The following is an 18701-nucleotide window of genomic DNA, read 5'->3' on the forward strand; positions in this document are numbered from 1 at the left end:
TCTCTAAATGATACAGAGCCCTCTGGACGCAAGCAACATTCCTCAGCTCTCTCTATATGGATGTGGTTCTGTATTTATTTACATCCGCTTTCACCGGCTTGTTTGAGTTCAGTGCAGCTTTGCAGGATTATCTTTTTCAAAACGGAGGGTCTCTGACGGAATTCAAAACCTGTGCCCTGAATGCTTTGACTTTTACTCACAAACCAGGCAACCGGGGAGGGAATTGCCTCGCTGTATCCCATGCTGTAGTGGTGTATATGTGGCACAGGAAATGTTCTGCCTCAGGAAAATGGGGCGTTGTGCAGCGTTAAAATGCATTGCTTACGCTCGCTTGGGCTTCCTGTGTCACAGGACGGTCGCTGAGCTACGTAAACAGGAGGAGTTTCCACTCTCTCAATGTCCTGATAGCATTGTGGTAGCAATCGTACGACCCTCTGTGCAAATCCGCAAAACGCAGCAAGTTGACGTGATGGCTTCTTCTCTTTTTATTCAAACCATCCAGATCTCTTTAGGGAAGAGAATCCGATCAGCAAATGGGTAATAAAGCCTACCGCCTAAGTGAACGTGACAGCATCAGATGAGTGCTCCCTTTTCTGTACGATGACAACCCCTGTGACAAATAATGCTCCACATCACAATCTATTCTCGTACGACAATTGCAAAGTGCAAAGTATTGCCACGCTCAGTCTTAAAACTGTTCCTTCTCTGTGTGCCTACACATGCCTTTCCGTCACCTATTCGAGAGATTCATCTAGGTGCCTCTCCAGCCCTACAATCCTCCAAGATATCTCTGTTCCACCTAATCTGGCAACCTCAGTTTTAAGCAGTTTACCATCGTGGCCAAGCTTTTAGTTGCCAAGATCTATGGGCTCTGGAATTCTCTCCTTAAATGTCACCCCCTTTCGTCCTCCACCTACTTTAAGACACTTTACTTTGACCAAGCTTTTGGTCGTCTAACCGAATATCTCCTCACATGCTTTGGTGTTGAACTATGTTTGATAATTATGTTTGATGCCTGTGAGGTACTTTAGGATGTTAAAGGCATTACAGAAATACAGGTTATTGTTCTTCTAACCCTCTGAGGGCTTGGACCACAGCAGCTGGTTAAGGAATTGAGGTGGTGAAGCTGTGATGGCAGCTGGGAGCTGACGTGAAGCTGGCACTGGCTGTCTCACCGCTGGGTAATGCCTCTCACAGAAACACAGGGCAGAATTTTACCGTCAGCGAGCGGGGGTGGGGCCCGCTTGCTGAAAGTGTGAAGTGACGGGGAATGAGGTTGGGCGGAACTCCCGACATCACCGCGCCCCATTTAAATTGTCAGGAAGGCGGGGGCGCAGCAGAATCAGCTGTGCGCCTGCCGACCTGTCAATAGCCAATTGAGGCCATCGACAGGATCAATGAAGCAATTGAAGGACCTGCCTGTTCAACCTTAAGTTTAGTGGGCAGGCCAAGAGCCTCGGCGGCAAATAGAAAATACATGAAACCTCATCCAGCGGCGGGATGAGGTTTCATGTAGGGCTGTAAAAGTGGTAATAAAGTTATTATGTAAATTATGAACATGTCCCAACTCACGTGACATTGTCACATGGGGGGACATGTAAGGGGTTTTTCTTTCCTCTATTTTTAATATTGTTGAAAGTCAAGGTGATCTCCCTGAGGCTGCACTTAGCCTCAGGGAGACGTGCGCTCTTTTGTGCGCATGCGTAAAAGAGCGCACTCTCAATTTTAGGGATTCCACCCCCCCCCACCCCCCACCCCCCAACCCCCCCCCCACACCCCCCCACCCCCCCTGCACCCCCCCCCCAACCCCCGCCCGCACAAGGCTTCCCCGCCGGGTGTCACGCTGGGCGGGCCTTAACTGGCCGGCCCATGTAAAATTGCGGCCATTGGCTCTGCGCCCGCCCGCGATTGAGTCAGGCCACCCACCCGACAATCGGAAAATTCTGCCCATAGAAACTAGGAGCAGGAGGAGGCCATTCAGCCCTCGAGCCTGCTCCGCCATTCATTCTGATCATGGCTGATCATCCAACCCAATAGTCTGCTCCCGCTTTCTCCCCATACCATTTGATCCCTTTTGCCCCAAGAGCTATATCTAACTCCTCCTTGAAAACATACACTAGTTTGGCCTCAACTACTTTCTGTGGTAGTGAATTCCACACGCTCACCACTCTCTGGGTGAAGACATTTCTCTCATGTTCCAAAGGTGCTCTGAGGGGAGAAGGCCAGAAATTTACTGCGTACTGTGGTCTGGTGCGACAGTAGTGTCAGGCAGGTGGATCCAGCCTTCACTATTCCACTGGCTTCTGGTTCTCTGCTTCCACTGATCACTAAGGTGGCTGGTGTAATATCGGCTGTCAGATCCTGAAAGTCCTGAATTATTTTAGGGTGAAGTGAAGGTGCCAAGCACTGTTCCTGTTTCACCTGAATGAGTGTCGGTCTGCTGCTGAGGTGCGGAGACTCAACTGTCTTCTTAAAGGTTCCTGTGTTCAGAGGCTGTAACCTACAAGGACAGCAGATGCGTGGGAACACCACTACCTGCAAGTTCCCCTCCAAGACACGCGCCATCCTGAAGGCTGTCCCTTCATCAGCGCTGAGTCAAAATACTCGAACTCCCTTCCTAATAGCAATGCAGCGGTTCAAGGCAGCAACTCACCACCACCTTCTCAAGGGCAGTTAGGGGTTGGGAAATAAATGCTGTCCTTGCTCATGATGCCCACATCCCCTAAGCGAATAAAAAAAAATAACGTTCAGATGTTTACACCCATTTTAAACAGGTTCTACACCAACAGCAGCAAATAAGCGGATCCAGGAAACTTGGTAAATGAAGCTATTATACAGCCACTCCTTGGCTGCTCTCTTCAGTCTGCCACCTCCTTGTGCATTTGCAGCCAGGTTCTTTGGGAGTTGTGGACAGGGCTCGCCTTGCCAGCTTATCTGCTTCCACTTTTGTTCCACTTGATGGGGGTGTAATACCTACTATGTATCTGCATAATACAGTGTGCCTCAGGCACTGACTTTTGCTTAAGAACAACCAATTTATTCATGCAACAATCAATGAGCTTCACATGATAGCGTATCTGAAGTCTCACAATATCTTAATAATATTGAAGAGCTGTATAAGTTAGTTACTTGACTTTTCAGTTATTAATCACGTGATCAGGAAAGCTCACCCTCAAATGCTCACCTGGAAAAAACACTGTATTAAAATTTGATGCTTTTGAAGTTATATTTTCCATCAAGTGTTTTCTAACCTGAAGGTGCTGACTCATATGGGAATGTGAGTCACAGGCATTGGCACCCTTAACTGCCTCACCCAAGTAACCATTCCTCATATTTGCGCTTGGCCAGAGACTTTCTCTTTCTGTGAATGGTGCCCTTCAGTGTCGAAGGAGACAGGCCTCCTTCGTCCTATTCAACATGACTTCAGTGCACCATCAGTGAATTTGGCGGGGTGAGAAGGTGAGAATAAAGCCTAACGAATGGCTGTTGTAGCTCTGAAATACTGTGAGCTGTGGACCTGGTGGACACACCTCCTCAGGCATCCCATAGGGAGGCAAAGGTTGCATAGAATAGGGAAGGTATGCAAATCCCAAGTATCGGGCAGCAGGAGCAGTTCTACCACAGTTTACCCCTGATTTGTATGAGATCAGGACTTTCTAACTACAGAAATAACCACACAATGTCGCACTGTGGTTGAGGCATGCTGACGGACGGGAATGGCAGACTTCCCTAACTGAATCATGATCCTAATCTGCCAAACAGTGATTTATTTACTTCCCAACACAGAGGGTATTATAGCTCCTATGCAAGACATTGATGCCAGAATTAGGCTGTTGCTAGTAATTGTGTTTTAATAATGGCTTTAATATGGTGTCTGCTTACAAATGTTAAAATTGATTTCTTTTGACCATCTTGTTGATGGCTCAGATGGTTCCTGCACTCAATGTTCTCCTATCATTCATCGTGAAAGAGCAGAAACATTCTTTATACTAGCAGTCTGTGGAGCATCAGGAGAGGCTGTTGATCCATATGAGATACAATGACAGGGAGTGCCATTTTACCTGGAATACAGTGACATTAGGATAAGATAATCATGTTTGCTACCGGTTTGATTGAACGACCTGATCTGATTCCCAAACTTACTCATTTTTGGTTACACATAACACCCATGGCGTAGATTGTATATAAACTTACACAACTTGCACCACTTTTATGATAAATGTCAAAGGAACACATTTTCATATCTTGTAACATTTTGTGCTGGTTTTTAAATTACTCCGGCCATAAAGTTCTACCATTCAATAAAGACAGTTTATTTGTTTCACTGTTCCCCAAAATGGCTGTTGAACTCTCAAGAAGACCAAAGAAGTGGAGCCCCGAGGCTCTCTCGCTCCCTGCTCAGAAAATTCAGTCAGACTGGCTGAACTCTTTCTCTTTAGGAACATCAGCATCCTTAGCACTTTGCTAATGACAACTAACAGCCAGCAAGAAGAGAAATTACTTCTGCAAAAATGAGTGTTACAATATAATAACATTCTCCCCTCCACTCTCAAATCCTGACTCGGTGGGTAAATGCCTATGGTGAAACACATCAGGTAGGTTCCACCTTTGATCTCTTGTGTTGAATTGCTTAATCTCATCTGTGGTAGTAGTCAGAGCATCACAATTGACCTTGGCGTCCACCCACTAAAGTGTGGGTGAAAAAAAAAACAGTCGTTATTCTCACTTACAGATCATCACCCAGTAATCTCTGCAAGCAGCGTGCACAATGTGAATGGCACTTGATGATGTGTGCTCAACCCTGTCTATGGCCAAGCGCAAATTTGAGGAATGGTTACTTGGGTGAGGCACTTAAGGGTGCCAATGCCTGTGAGTCACATTCCCATATGAGTCAGCACCTTCAGGTTGGAAAACACTTGATGGAAAATATAACTTCAAAAGCATCAAATTTTAATACAGTGTTTTTTCCAGGTGAGCATTTGAGGGTGAGCTTTCCTGATCACGTGATTAAAAACTGAAAAGTCAAGTAACTAACTTATACAGCTCTTCAATATTATTAAGATATTGTGAGACTTCAGATACGCTATCATGTGAAGCTCATTGATTGTTGCATGAATAAATTGGTCGTTCTTAAGCAAAAGTCAGTGCCTGAGGCTCAATGTATTATGCAGATACATAGCAGGTATTACACCCCCATCAAGTGGAACAAAAAAAGAAAATATCACTTCTTGGAGACAGAATTGCTGTACAATGCTCATTTGAAGGGAAAGTCAGGAGAAAAAAGTAGGTAGGTTTCTTTTTTTTTTTTGCTGATGTGAATACTTTTGGTATGTATATAGGGATTTTCCTGCCATTTTCTCTAGGAGTGTGATTGTATTTTGTAAGTTTGATTTAGGACTACTAAGGACAATGTCACCTTTAAGATTTTTCATCCTTGTGATTGTATGCTAGGTTTTGTGGCGGGGCTAAGGTTATCCACATTTATAATTGTAAAATGTATTTTATCATTTTAACATTCCCTATTCATCTTTAGTCAGGAGCAATGGTTTGTAGAGAAGTTAGTGAGCTGACAGACATTTTGGACAAAGTCATTTGTTTGGTTAGCATGTGTGTTTAAGAATAATGCCATAACTGGGAGAGTCCCTGTGATTGCCTCCCAAGGGGTGGAAGGCACATACAGCTCAACTCATTGTCCTGTTTATTGGTTTCCATCAAGCAGCATCATTATGCATTATTTAACCAGTAATTTGGATCTCTTTTATATTGTTTCATGCTGTAACCTACTGTGTAGGTCTCAGGTAACTGGTGGCAACCCCCAAGCGCACTAAAACAGGTTTGTTGAACCAGCCTGTTTTCAGCCCCTGTGTCTTCCCTGTGAATCTGGGGATTGCTGGAAAAAGGAGACATGGTTTTTAATCAACACATTTTGTCTTGCACTCATTAAGACAATTCGCAAGAAAATACCAATGTCAGGGGAAACAACATAATTATATTGTATGAGAAGAGAGTGCTGATTGGTTGGCAAGTGGACTATGATTGGTAGATGTGTTACCCCCCATTGAGAATACATCAGTTGATGGTGACTGACAGTTAACTGCCAAGCATGGTTTGAAATTTAAACCAGACAGCTAGGCTCTGATTGGTCAAGACAATGCCCTGGGGAATGAACCAGCGAATGGCTGTCACTTACTCTGTTTATGAAACAGGTGCCATGTTGTTTCTCCTGACATTGGTATTTTCTTGTAAATTATCCTGATGAATCCAAGATGAAAAGCTTCAACAAAAAAGTCTCTTTTTTCAGCAATATGGTGGCACTACCAAACGACTATTTGAATCTGGGAAGTTGACTTTGGGTTTCCACTGGTTGTACAAGACCCATGCATCAGGAGCTGGTGATAATGGTACAACACAACTCTAACTACAAAGTAACGCAAGAGATGAACACAAAGTTGACAATCAGAATCAGGCAGAATACAATATGAAAATGAAACTAGTATCATGTCCCTAAGACATGAAAGAGATCGTAGATTGTTTAAATCAAATCTTATCTTTTTGCTTATTGAAAAAAGTGGACTTTGCTGAACCAAAAGATGGCAAGTCACATGATTCACAAGTTGGCTACAGTTTCTGGAAATTTCCAATAGCAGTTACAGGACAAAAGCTCAACCCTCATCTTGTGGAATCTCACGCTTCTCATTGTGAGGACACATTACAATCAACAAAACCAATGACCAGTAGATGACCTGTCTCCCCAGCCTGAATCTATAACAAAGAGAGAACCATTGAAACTCATTATACCTGCAGAGGAGCTAAAAGTCATCATCTATCTCCCAAGGTAAACAATGAATTTTGACAAGAGGCATAGAAACTGCTTTTTAGCCTGTAACTGACTCAGGCGTTCAGTACAGTGCCACACAACAGACTAGTGAGAAAAGCTATAGGTCATGGAATAAAAGGGACAGCAGCAACATGATACAAAATTGGCTGAGGGGTAGGAAACAGAGAGTAATGGTTATGGGCTGGAAGGTTTGTAGTGGAGTTCGCCAGGGGTTGGCATTGGGTCCCTTGCTCTTCCTGATTTATATAAATGACCTAGATCCTGATGTGCAGTGGACAATTTCAAAGTTTGCAGACAACACAAAACTGAACTGTGAGAAGTGTAAACTGTGAGGAGGAATGTGTACAACTTCAAAAGGACATTGACAGATTGGTGGAGTGGGCAGATAGGTGGCAGATGAAGTTCAATGCGGAGAAGTGTGAGGTGATGCATTTTGGTACAAAGAACATGGGGAGAAGGTATAAAATAAAGGATACTATTCTAAAGGGTGTGCAGGAGCAGAAAAACCTGGGTGCATATGTACATAAGTCATTAAAGGTGGCAGGACAGATAGAAAGCGCTGTTTCTAAAGCATACAGTGTTCTAGGCTTCATTAATAGCAGCAACATGATACAAAATTGGCTGAGGGGTAGGAAACAGAGAGTAATGGTTATGGGCTGGAAGAAGGTTTGTAGTGGAGTTTGCCAGGGGTCGGCATTGGATCCCTTGCCCTTCCTGATGTATATAAATGACCTAGATCTTGATGTGCAGCGGACAATTTCAAAGTTTGCATAGAGTATAAGAGCAGGGAGGTTACGATGAACTTATATAAGACACTGGTTAGACCTCAACTAGAGTACTGTGTACAGTTCTGGGCACCACTCTATAGGAAGCATGTGAACACATTGGAGAGAGTGCAGAAGAGGTTTACAGGAATGGTTCCAGGGAGGAGACACTTTAGTTTTGAGGGAAAATTGGAGAAGTTGGGACTGTTTTCCTTGGAGAGGAGAAAGCTAAGAGGAGACTTGATAGAAGTTTTCAAAATCATGAGGGGTCTGGACAGAGTAGATAGGGAGAAACTGTTCCTGCTCGTAAATGGATTGAGAACCAGAGGGCACAGTTTTTATGTGTTTTGCAAAAGAAGCAAATGAGAGGTGAGAAAAAACTTTTTCACACAGCGAGTAGTTAGGATTTGGAATCTGCTGCCTGGACGTCTGGTGGAGGCAGGTTCAATTGAGGCATTCAAGAGGGCCTTGGATGACTATCTAAATATAAGCAATGTGCAGGGTTACGGGGAAAAGTTAGGAGACTGGTACTAAATTAAAATGCTCAGAGAGCCGGTGCAGACACAATGGGCTGAAAGGCCTCCTTCTATTCTGTGATTAATTGGCAACATCACATGACCTAAGCTTCTGGCTTTTACAAAGATTTAATGTTACATTTCTAGACTCACACCTCAGTTTGCTGTTTAAACTCCAGCCTGCAAACATCAGAGCAGGACTTCAGGCTGACCAACGGCCTGCAACAAGTCTCGAAGTCCTCGAAGTCTGTTTTTACTGAAGATTCCTGCCATCGCTTGCTGAGCAGGCCAAGTCTCTGAATACCTCATCTCGCTGCATCGCCACCAACTTTAAAGGAATTCTGCAAACTCCTGCTTCAGCTAGCTAAACCCGCCTGATCTGTACTTTCTCTGTGAAGGAACCCTCCCTGGACTCATATGAATCATATGAACATTTATCCATATCACTGGTGCTTTTTCTTTTAAGTTATTCATAGCTGTGAAAACTCCTGTTTCTTATCTTCTTATTGTGTGCTTGCATGAGGTTGTGACCTTTCCCCAGGTTTGAATGTGTGAATAAACTATACTTCCGATTTAACCATAAAGACAGTTTGCTGCGAGTCACTTTAAAAATTGAGCTCACAAACAGGGATTTTGTGGAAACACACCATGGTCTATTTCAAAAATTAAAACAACTCTGCTCACGGACAGACGGTGAGAAAATAAAGGAGTTCAATTTGGCCTCTCTCCCCTGTCTGTAGCACTAGCCAATAACACAAGAGATCACGTCTCAGAGGATGTCTGACACAAGTTCAGTTCTAGTTGGAGAGGAGAGGCCTGTTTGCTGAGGCCTATTTTTGGTGAAGCCTACTGCTCCTAAACTCTCTGCTATATCTGCTGAATTCAAGTGGGACTTAACATGTAAGTCAAAGCCAAAGCTTTGATTGCTAAACAGTGTGCTCAACTTAATTAAATATATAAAGTGGCTACATTCATCGCCCTGTCATGTTGTGTCCTTCAAGATTAGGCACCAGTTTATAATCCTTGGCCAGAAACTTACAAAAGACCACTACTACCTTGACACTAAGTTTAACAAAAGATTCAATGAAAGGAAGCTTCTCACTAGCTCTGTGGCCAAATAGAAAACAGAGTCATTGTGAAAGAAGCACCAGCCAAGAACAAACTAATTTGAAAAAGCTGCCTTGAAGTTTGGGTATGCAATTTGTGCCCTCACATATCACTAAGTAACATTCCAGGTTCCTTCTGCAGGTGACACGTTTACGGTAAAATAATTTGATTAATTGTCAAATCATTAGCAAACAAATTGATGAAAGAAAACCGGAAACTGTCTGAAATGCCAATCAGCTTTCAACACTCCCTCCTCAAAAAAGAGCAGCCCTTGATTCTTCTGCCCTTGCAAATTACTGACCCTTCTCCCAACTCATTTAGCTCCCCAAGCCTGAACGTGTTGTCACTTCCCAGGTCTACACCCATCATTCCGAGAACTCCATCTTTGAATCCCTCCAAACAGGTCTCCATCCCTGCCACAGTACCAAAATGACTCTTATCAAAGCTACAAATTGTGATTGTGTCAAAGGTAAACCATCCCTCCTCAAGCCTTCTTGAACTATCTTACAGCCTTTGACATGGTTGACCACTCCTCCTTCAATGCCTCTTTACCATTGGGTGGGACTGTGTTGCAATTTAGGAGCTAGGTAGTAAAAGATGGAACTAGAGCCTAGTCTTTAGTACACTTCCAAGCCTTTATTTACAGAGGCATATGTTACGTATTTTGCACTCAAGAAACATTCACTATGCTTTGCCTGCTTCTATGGGCACAGTGAACCCCCCCCCCCGCCCCTAGTTAATGCCCACCACCTGAATGCAATTAAACAACCAATTAATATAAAACTAACAGATTGCACTTGCCTGGTTCCATTCTTATCTACCCAGTTCTAGCCAGAAAATCACTTGCCGTCACTTTTCTTCCCATTCACTCACCATCACCTCTGGTGTCTTCCAAGGATCTATCCTTGGTGTCCTACTGTTTCTTATCTAGATGCTGTTCCTCAGCAAAATGATCTAAAAGCACAGTACCGGTTTTCACATGTATTCTGGTGACACCCAGTTCTAGCTCACCACCATCTCTCTGAAACCCTCCACTGTCTCTAAATTATCAGACTACTTGTCCAACATCCAGGACTGACTGAGCAGAAATTCCCTCTACTTAAATGTTGGAAAGACCAAAGCCATTGCCTGCAGTTCCTGCCACAAACTGCATTCCCTAGCCACCCGCTCTGTGCCTCCCCCGGCAACTGTCTGAGCCTGAACCAGTTAGTAACTTTGATGTCATATTTGACCCCGAGATGAGTTTCCAACCACATCTTTGTGACATCATTAAGGCTGCCTACCTCATCCTGAAACTTTGCCTGACTCCACTCCTACCTCATCTATGCTATTGTTACCTCTAGGCTTGACTATTACTATGCAATCCTGGCTGACCTCCCACAGTCTAACCACCGTAAACTTGAGGTCATCCAAAGCTTTGCTGCCTGTATCCTAATTTAAGCCCATCTATCATCCCTCACTGACCAACATTGCCTCCTGGTTAAGTAACACCTCAATTTTAAAATTCTCATCTTTGTTTTTCCAAAGTTCAAAACGCTCCATGGCCTTGCCTCTCACTATCTCTGCAATCTCCTCCAGCCCTACAACCTTCCAAGGTTACTGTACTCCTCTTACTGTAGCCTCTTTAGCATCTGACTTTAAGCACCAGTGGCAGCTGTGCCTCCAGCTGCCAAATCCCTAAGCTCTGGAATTACTTCCCTCAACCTTTCTGCATCTCTTCCTCCTTTTAGATGCTCCTGAAAATGGACCTTTTTGACCAAGCTTTTGGTTATTGGCCCAAGGAATTCCTTATGTGGATCAGTGTCAAATGTTGTTTGATAACACTCCTACGAAGCATATTAGGGCATATTACTATGTTAAAGGCACTATATAAATACAAAATATTGTTGTTCAAGATTCCAATTAGCCTGCTGTGTATTTCCAGAAATTACAGGGTATTTCAGACCTCCAGAACTTCCAGTTTTTCTTTTCATCTTTAGGCAGATGAATTGTTACGTACAATCCTACAAATGTGTTACTCTAGTTCACACTTTTAGTGCCACGTTTTCAGCACCAGATCATCTTGTTATGTTGCCCAAGGATAATTCTGACACTTGACTTGCTAAAAGATGTTCTCTCCTCACCTTAATCATCTGAGAGAGATCGCCTGCGTCTGCTAATTCCAGAACGATGTTCAGCTCATTGTCTTCAATAAATGAGTCCAAATACTTAATTATGTTGGGGTGATTCAATTGCTGCAGGATAAAGAAAGAGCAATAAATGACTGTTGTAGTAAAATGGCTCCATGATAATGATTCCATCTTGTCTCTTCAATTAACGTTATTCTTGATGGCTTTGATTCAATTTTTAAGAAGATGTCACATAGAGAATGCATTACCCAAACACAATTAGATGCTATCAGGAATATTTTTAGCATTACATACAAGAGAACAAATTATTAACTAAAAGATGTAATAGAGTTGCCTCATTAAAAAGTATCTTTAATACGCAAAGAATCAGCATTGGCTATATTTATAGAGGGAAAACTAATTACAAGGGGTTGTCCATGGCTGTCATCTTTTTCGCAAGAATACAAGGTGTATGCTATTGAAAACTTTTAAAAACTGTACTGTAAAGAAGGATGAAAATCCTCATCAGTTCTATCTATGAATCCAGTACAGCTGGAGTATCACCTCTGTCCCGCTTTCTACCTCTCCTCATGAGTGCACTTACGAAGGTCATGAAGCTCATTTGTGATCTTTAGTGTTAACATTCTTTCATTCACCTCAGTCTATTTTTGCAGTTGTTTTAACAGTGAGAAGCAGGAGACGTAGACACCATGCTCAGCAATGTGAGGGAGCTGAGTTAATGTGAGAAGAGATCCAATCATTAACCCAAAGTGCTTCTACTATCATAACCTTTCTATTGTGCTTGTGCTAATTAACCCCTCTCAGTCAAGAGCTAAACGTTAATTTCAGTGAGATTGTTCGGCACCGTATGACAAACCCCAATCAGCTGTCTTCCCCCCATCCTACATGAGGCATCTTGAGGTATTTGTGCCGCAAGTTCTCTATGTAGGGTTAAAGCAGCATGGTAAATAGCAACTCACCTCACAAGGGTGTGCATTTAAATGGAAAATGATGCTCAATTTAGGCAATTTATTGGAATGCGTGCAATCAGGGCAAAGAGGTTATTTGAAACATCCCAAAATAGTGAGATTCACTAATAATCATTTAACCCTAATGCCATCGTGTATGTCAGGTTTAATTCCTGTCACCCAGCGCTCCAGTAAAAAGACCAGGATTCATTATTTGAACAAAAATAATTCAAAATATGTCATAAAGGACATTCAATGATGATTTTATTTTAAATAACTGGTGAAATTCCTCCTCTTAAGATTAATTGAATCTGGTTGTTATTAACAAGAGAAACAATTTTACAATGATATGTGCAAAGAAAGGATAATGTTGAAAAAAGAAACATTTTTTGTCGAAGATTTTTATCTTGCACTCATCAGGACAATTCGCAAGAAAATACCAATGACAGGGGAAATGACATATTTAAACTGTATGAGAAGAGAGTACTGATTGGTTGTCTAGTGGAGTCTGATCGGTAGAGACGTTGCCATGGAGAATGCACCAGTTGATGGTGCCAGGCAGTTAACTGCCAAGCATTGTTTGAAATTTAAACCAGGCAGCTTGACTCTGATTGGTCAAGACATTGCCCTAGGGAATGAACCAGTGAATGGCTGTCACTTATTTTGCTTAGCTGAAACAGGCACAATATGTGTACATGTTCTTTTTGGCTACAAAGAACAGGGCCCTGTGTATCAACATAAGCATCATACAGTACACGCAATTACAGGGCACAGCGAGCCCAGTTGACAATGTTAAATTGGTTGTCAGCATAATTCTTAGCACACTGAGGTTTATTTAGCAAATGTAGTCCAATTGCTGAATCACATCTAATGTGTTTTGAGACAGAAAGAGTAGAAAGGAGTCCACTTGCCAACCAATCAGCACTCTGTTCTCATATAGTATAAATATGTTGTTTCCTCTGACATTTTAAAAAATATTTGCCGATAGGATGTGGGCATTACTGGCAAGGCCAGCATTTATTGCCCAGCCCTAATTCAGAGGATATTTAGGAGTCAACCACATTGCTGTGGGTCTGGGGTCACATATAGGCCAGACCAGGTAAGGACAGCAGATTTCCTTTCCTAAAGGACATTAGAAAACCAGATAGTTTTTTTTTACAATATTCAGTAATGTTTCATGGTCATCATCAGACTTCTAATCCCAGGCTTTTACTGAATTCAAATTTCACCATTAGCTGTGGTGGGATTCAAAGCCAGGTCTCCAGAGCATTACCCTGCGTCTCTGGAATACTAGTCCACTGACAATACCAGTACACCACCACATCCCTTGACATTTTCTTGCGAATTGTCCTGATGAGTGCAAGACAGAAAGCTTTGACGAAAAACATCTCTTTTTTTCAGCAATACTCAAGTTCAGTACTACCAAATGACTAAAAGGTAATGTTTGGAAAACAAATTTGGCAATAAAATTACATTCATATTATAAGGATCGAACAAAGTCCATGATACAGTAAGTTATATGAAGTCTATTGGAAAAGGTAAAAAACATTTTTGTAACAGAGGCTTTCTCCTTTAAGCTATCTGGTTGAGAGCAACAATTTATCCACCAGTTTCATTTCATGCTTGCCATCAGATGTTACATGCTTAAGAATAAAGAATGAATTTGTACTTTTATAGTAACGTCTCTCAGAAACATCCTAAAGTGCATCATAAACTTAAAAGAATCTTAAATGAGGTCATGGCATAGGTAGTAGATGCATTGGTTATAATTTTCAAAAATTCTTTAGGTTCTGGAAAGGTCCCAACGTATTGGAAAGTAGCTGGTGTAACACTTTATTCAAGAAAGGAGGGAAGCAGAAAGCTGGAAACAATAGGCCAGTAAACCTAACATCTGCATTGGGAAAGTGCTAGAATCCATTATTAAGGAGGTTAGAGCAGGATACTTAGAAAATCACAATGTGATGCAGATTGAGCCAACATGACTTTGTGAAAGGGAAATTGTGATTAACTAAATCCCTGAGAGGTTCTTGAGAAAGTAACATTCAAGGTGAATAAAAGGGAACCTGTGGATGTGGTGTACTTGGATTTCCAAAAGGCATTTGATAAGGTGCCACATCAAAGGTTACTACACAAAATAAGAGCACATAGTGTAGAGGGTAACATATTGGCATGGATAATGGATTGGTTGGCTAACAGGAAGCAGACAGTAGGGATGAATGAATGGGTCTTTATCGGATTGGCAAACTGTAACTAGTGGAGTGCCGCAGGGATCAGTGCTGGGTCCCCAACTATTTACAAGGTATATCAATGACTTGGATGAAGGGACTGAATGTGTGGTTGCTAAATTTGCTGATGGCATCAAGATAGCTGGGAAAGTAAGTTGACAAGAGGAGGTGGAGAGTCTGCAAAGGGATATGGGCAGGTTAAGTGAGTGGGCAAAAATTTGGCAGGTGGAGTACAACATTGGGAAATGTGAACATGCCCATTTTGTCAGGAAGAATAGAAAAGCATTATACTTTTTAAATGGAGAGGGCTTGCAGAACTTAGTGGTACAGAGGGATCCGGGCGTCCTGGTACATGAATCACAAAAAGTTAGTATGCAGGTACAGCAAGATTAGGAAGACAAATGGAATGTTGGCATTCGTCGCAAGAGGAATGGAATATAAAAGTAAGGAAGTTTGACTGCAGCTGTACAGAGCCTTGGAGAGACCACATCTGGAATACTATGCACACTTTTGGTCACCTTATTTGAAAAAAAGATAAAATTGCTTTAGAAGCAGTTCAGAGAAGCTTCACATGATTCATTCCTGGGATTAAGGGCTTATCTGATGAATAAAGATTGGACAGGTTGGGCCTTCACCCATTGGAGTTTGGAAGAATGAGAGCTGGTCTTATTGAAACATATAAGATCCTTAGGGACTGGATAGGGTGGATATCAGGAGGATGGTTCCTCTTGATGGGGAGACTAGAACTTGGGGCATAGTTTGAGAATAACAGCTCTCCTTTTTAAGATAGAGATAAGGAGAAATTTTTCTCTCAGCGGGTCATTAGAGTGTGGAATTCTCTTCCTCAAAAAGTAGTGGAGGCTGTGTCTTTAAATTTATTGAAGGCTGAGTTAGATAGATTTTTGTTAGACAAGGGAGCCAAGGGTTATGGGGGTGGAGGGGTGGGGGGGGGAGGTGCTGACAGGAAAATGGAGCTGAGGCCATAACCAGCTCAACCATGACCTTATTGAAGGGCTGAATGGCCTACTCCTGCCCCTAAATCCTATATTCAAATGTACAAACAATGGAGATGATTTTACTGCACCTGATGTTAATGGAACAGTAATGGCCTCACTCAATGTCAATTGGTTTATCTCTCCATTAACTCCCAATGATGCAGCCAGTGCCATTTTGAAAGGAGCCCACACCACAAGTTCCTGAAAGTACCTGCCTGTTTCAAGTGGTAGGCGCCTTTTACTATGCAAATCAGAGTCCAAGCACCTTGCTTATTATTTTTGGTTGAAATTGGTCGGAGAGTGTGCTATGCATTCATGGGCTATAAAGTCAAAGCGGCCCAACCAAAGTAACTTTGAAATAATTTTTGTGGGAGTCCAAGAAGAGAACTTCCTCAGTCCCCAGAATAGTAAACTGGGTCGCTGCTGCCTCTGGTCCACGATTGAGACCCCACCCCCTGCATTTACCTTGCTGCCTGCCAGGGTGACCCAATATTGACCAGGCTTCATCAGGCAAACTGCCTTGTTACATATGAACATACGAGTTAGGAGCAGGAGTAGGTCACTCAGTCCCTCGAGCCTGCTCCGTCATTCAATAAAATCATGGCTGACCTGAATGTAACCTCAACCCCACATTCCTGCCTACCCCGATAACCTTTCACCCGCTTGTTAATCAAGTATCTATCTAGATCTGCCTTAAAAGTATTCAAAGACTCTCCCTTCACCACCTTTTGAGGAAGGGAGTTCCAAAGACTCATAACCTTCTGAGAGAAAAAAATTCTCCTCATCTCTGTCTTAAATGAGTGACCCTTTATTTTTAAACAATGGCCCCTAGTTCTAGATTCTTCCACGAGAGGAAACGTCCTCTCCACATCCCCCCTGTCAAGACCCCTCAGGATCTTAAAGGTTTTAATTAAGTCGCCTCTCACTCTTCTAAATTCCAGTGGGTACAAGCCTAACCTGTCCAGCCCTACCTGCCCATTCCTGGCATTAGTCTAGTAAACTGCCTCTGAACTGCTTCTAACGCATTTACACCTTTCTTTAAATAAGGAGACCAGTACTGTACACTGTACTCCAGATGTGGTCTCACCAATGCCCTGTACAACTGAAGCATAACCTCCCTACTTTTGTAATCAATTCCCCTTGCAATAAATGATAACATTCAATTAGTTTTCCTAATTACCTGCTGTACCTGCACACTAACCTTTTGTGATTCATGCACTCGGACACCCAGATCCCTCCGAATCTCAGAGATCTGCAATCTCTCACCATCTGGATAATAAGCTTCCGTAAACACGATTTCCCTTCTACAAAACCATGTTGCCTCTGCCTGCTGTCATGGACAAGTGGCACACCCTGCTAGTCGGGTGTCCAAAAGTCTGAAATCAGTCCACTGAGCTATTTCGAAGGACAGTCGCCGTTGGTTTACATTGTGGCCATTTTTCCCGATATAATCCCTTGGGCAGCCATGAGAATAAGCAGGAATTTGTTTGCTCAGTTTAAGTTTATGCCTTCATTTCCGCTCGCAGGTTTTCATATCACAAGCTTAAACCAGCAATGGCTCGTAACACACAAACAACATTGTGTTTAAAAAGTTATAAAATAAATAGGAATTCTATACATTGCAATGTTTTTTTTTGGTAAATACAGTGACTGATGAATGTTTCTTGCCTGTATTGGTCACTATTTAATTATAGATCAGTACATCACTGAAAAGATCAAATATAAATAATTCAGTTATAGGCTGTTACTTTTAATAACTGCCTTATTTCATTCAAAATCAGAATTAAGTGCAAAAAAACATAATTACATGTGAATCAGTGGAATGCTTGGAATACGGCCACAGAATGAAGCCCTTTTCAATCTTGTGACAGGCAAATATAAATTAGAAATGTTTAATCTAGCATAACAAAGAGAAAACTCTATTGTAACACATACAGATGACATTTCAGAAAAAAACAGAGTAAGAGCATTAAACAACATAAATCAGTCTGAAAGATGCATCCAATCGGAGGGAAGGGCACTGTGCAGTAGACCCAGCCATAGGCAGCTCATTGCTTCTGGATCAGAAGCTTCACTTTCACTCATCTGGCCACTGATTTAAGCACTGATTTGTCCAGAAGTGATTATTAGCTTTCTTGCGAAGATTTGAAAGGGTTCGCTATAAACATTTCCTGAAGAATTAAAAACCCCAGCCTGTGAACTTAGTTAAACAAAATAAATCACTCCTTTTAATGAATGCATGAAGTAGTTCCAACCAGAGAAGACGAATTGCCTGGACAATGTCCAGCTCTTGTGCTTTCTCTTTGCTTAGGCAGAATTGTCCGGTCCTGTTGATGTCAGGTGTCATGGTGGGGGTGGGGGTGGGGGTGGGGGTGGGGGTGTGTTGAGGGGGGTGGTGGGGTGGGGAGTGGGTGGGTTTGGGAGTGGGGGGTAATTCGGGGTGAGGGGGAGAAATCGGCTTCATGTGAAAGCTTACGGGGTGCAGAGTAAGGCCTGACCGGAACCGTCTCCACCCCTCCCCCCGCCCCACCACCCCACCCCACCCCACAACTTCACCCCGATTTTACTGTCACACCGGCAGGAAAGCACACCGGCTCAGAACACGTCTCTACAAGTGTGACGTGCAGAGGTCGGGATTTACTACTAGGGCCCTGCTCAGATTGCGGAAGTCCGGGGAGCAGAAGGTGCCGGGGCCCTACAGCTGCCGGCCCCTGGAGGAACACGTGCACTGCATGCTGGGTGGATTCTCATGGACATGGCGTCATCGCAAAGCAGCTCACCGAAGGTGGGAGGTCCCCAGGTCTTCAGGTCTGTTTAGGAACATCACGGTCTTGGCCGTGGTCTGCTAAGGATGATCGGCGAGAGGAGGGTAGAGGAAGGTTCAGTTGTGACTGGGAGAGGAAGGTGTAGTGGCAGGCGGTGGGGGGTGGGGTGGTGTGGTTGGGAGGTGGTGGGGGGGAAACAAAGGTACAAAGATGTGGATGGGGTGAGGTTGGCAGGGAGGAGGAGGAGGGTGTAATAGAGGAGAACGCAGCAAGTGGGAGGTAGGTGTAAGGGGCGAGAAAGGTGTAAGGGAAAGAGTTTGGAGAGGGGAAGGTGCCTGGGGGAAGGAGGGAGTTCGGAGGGGGGAAGGTGTCTGGGGGAAGGAGGGAGTTCGGAGGGGGGAAGGTGTCTGGGGGAA

At 43.1% G+C, this 18701-nt stretch overlaps 1 protein-coding gene across 8 annotated transcripts in view; it reads right to left on the minus strand.

The window, feature by feature from the left end:
* The window catches only part of LOC121280870 (serine/threonine-protein kinase Nek6-like), a 360301-nt gene that overhangs the window by 121541 nt on the left and 220059 nt on the right, over nucleotides 1-18701 (minus strand). For all 8 annotated transcript variants that reach the window (XR_005943736.1, XM_041193187.1, XM_041193189.1 and 5 more), the window contains one exon: nucleotides 11348-11458. Coding sequence is in view for 7 of the 8 variants with exons in the window: in XM_041193187.1 (XP_041049121.1) it covers nucleotides 11348-11458 (111 nt within the window). In the remaining variant the exon portion in view is untranslated. The remainder of the gene's footprint in view (nucleotides 1-11347; nucleotides 11459-18701) is intronic.

This window comes from Carcharodon carcharias, chromosome 8 (assembly GCF_017639515.1).
Source record: "Carcharodon carcharias isolate sCarCar2 chromosome 8, sCarCar2.pri, whole genome shotgun sequence".
Lineage (NCBI taxonomy): Eukaryota > Metazoa > Chordata > Chondrichthyes > Lamniformes > Lamnidae > Carcharodon > Carcharodon carcharias.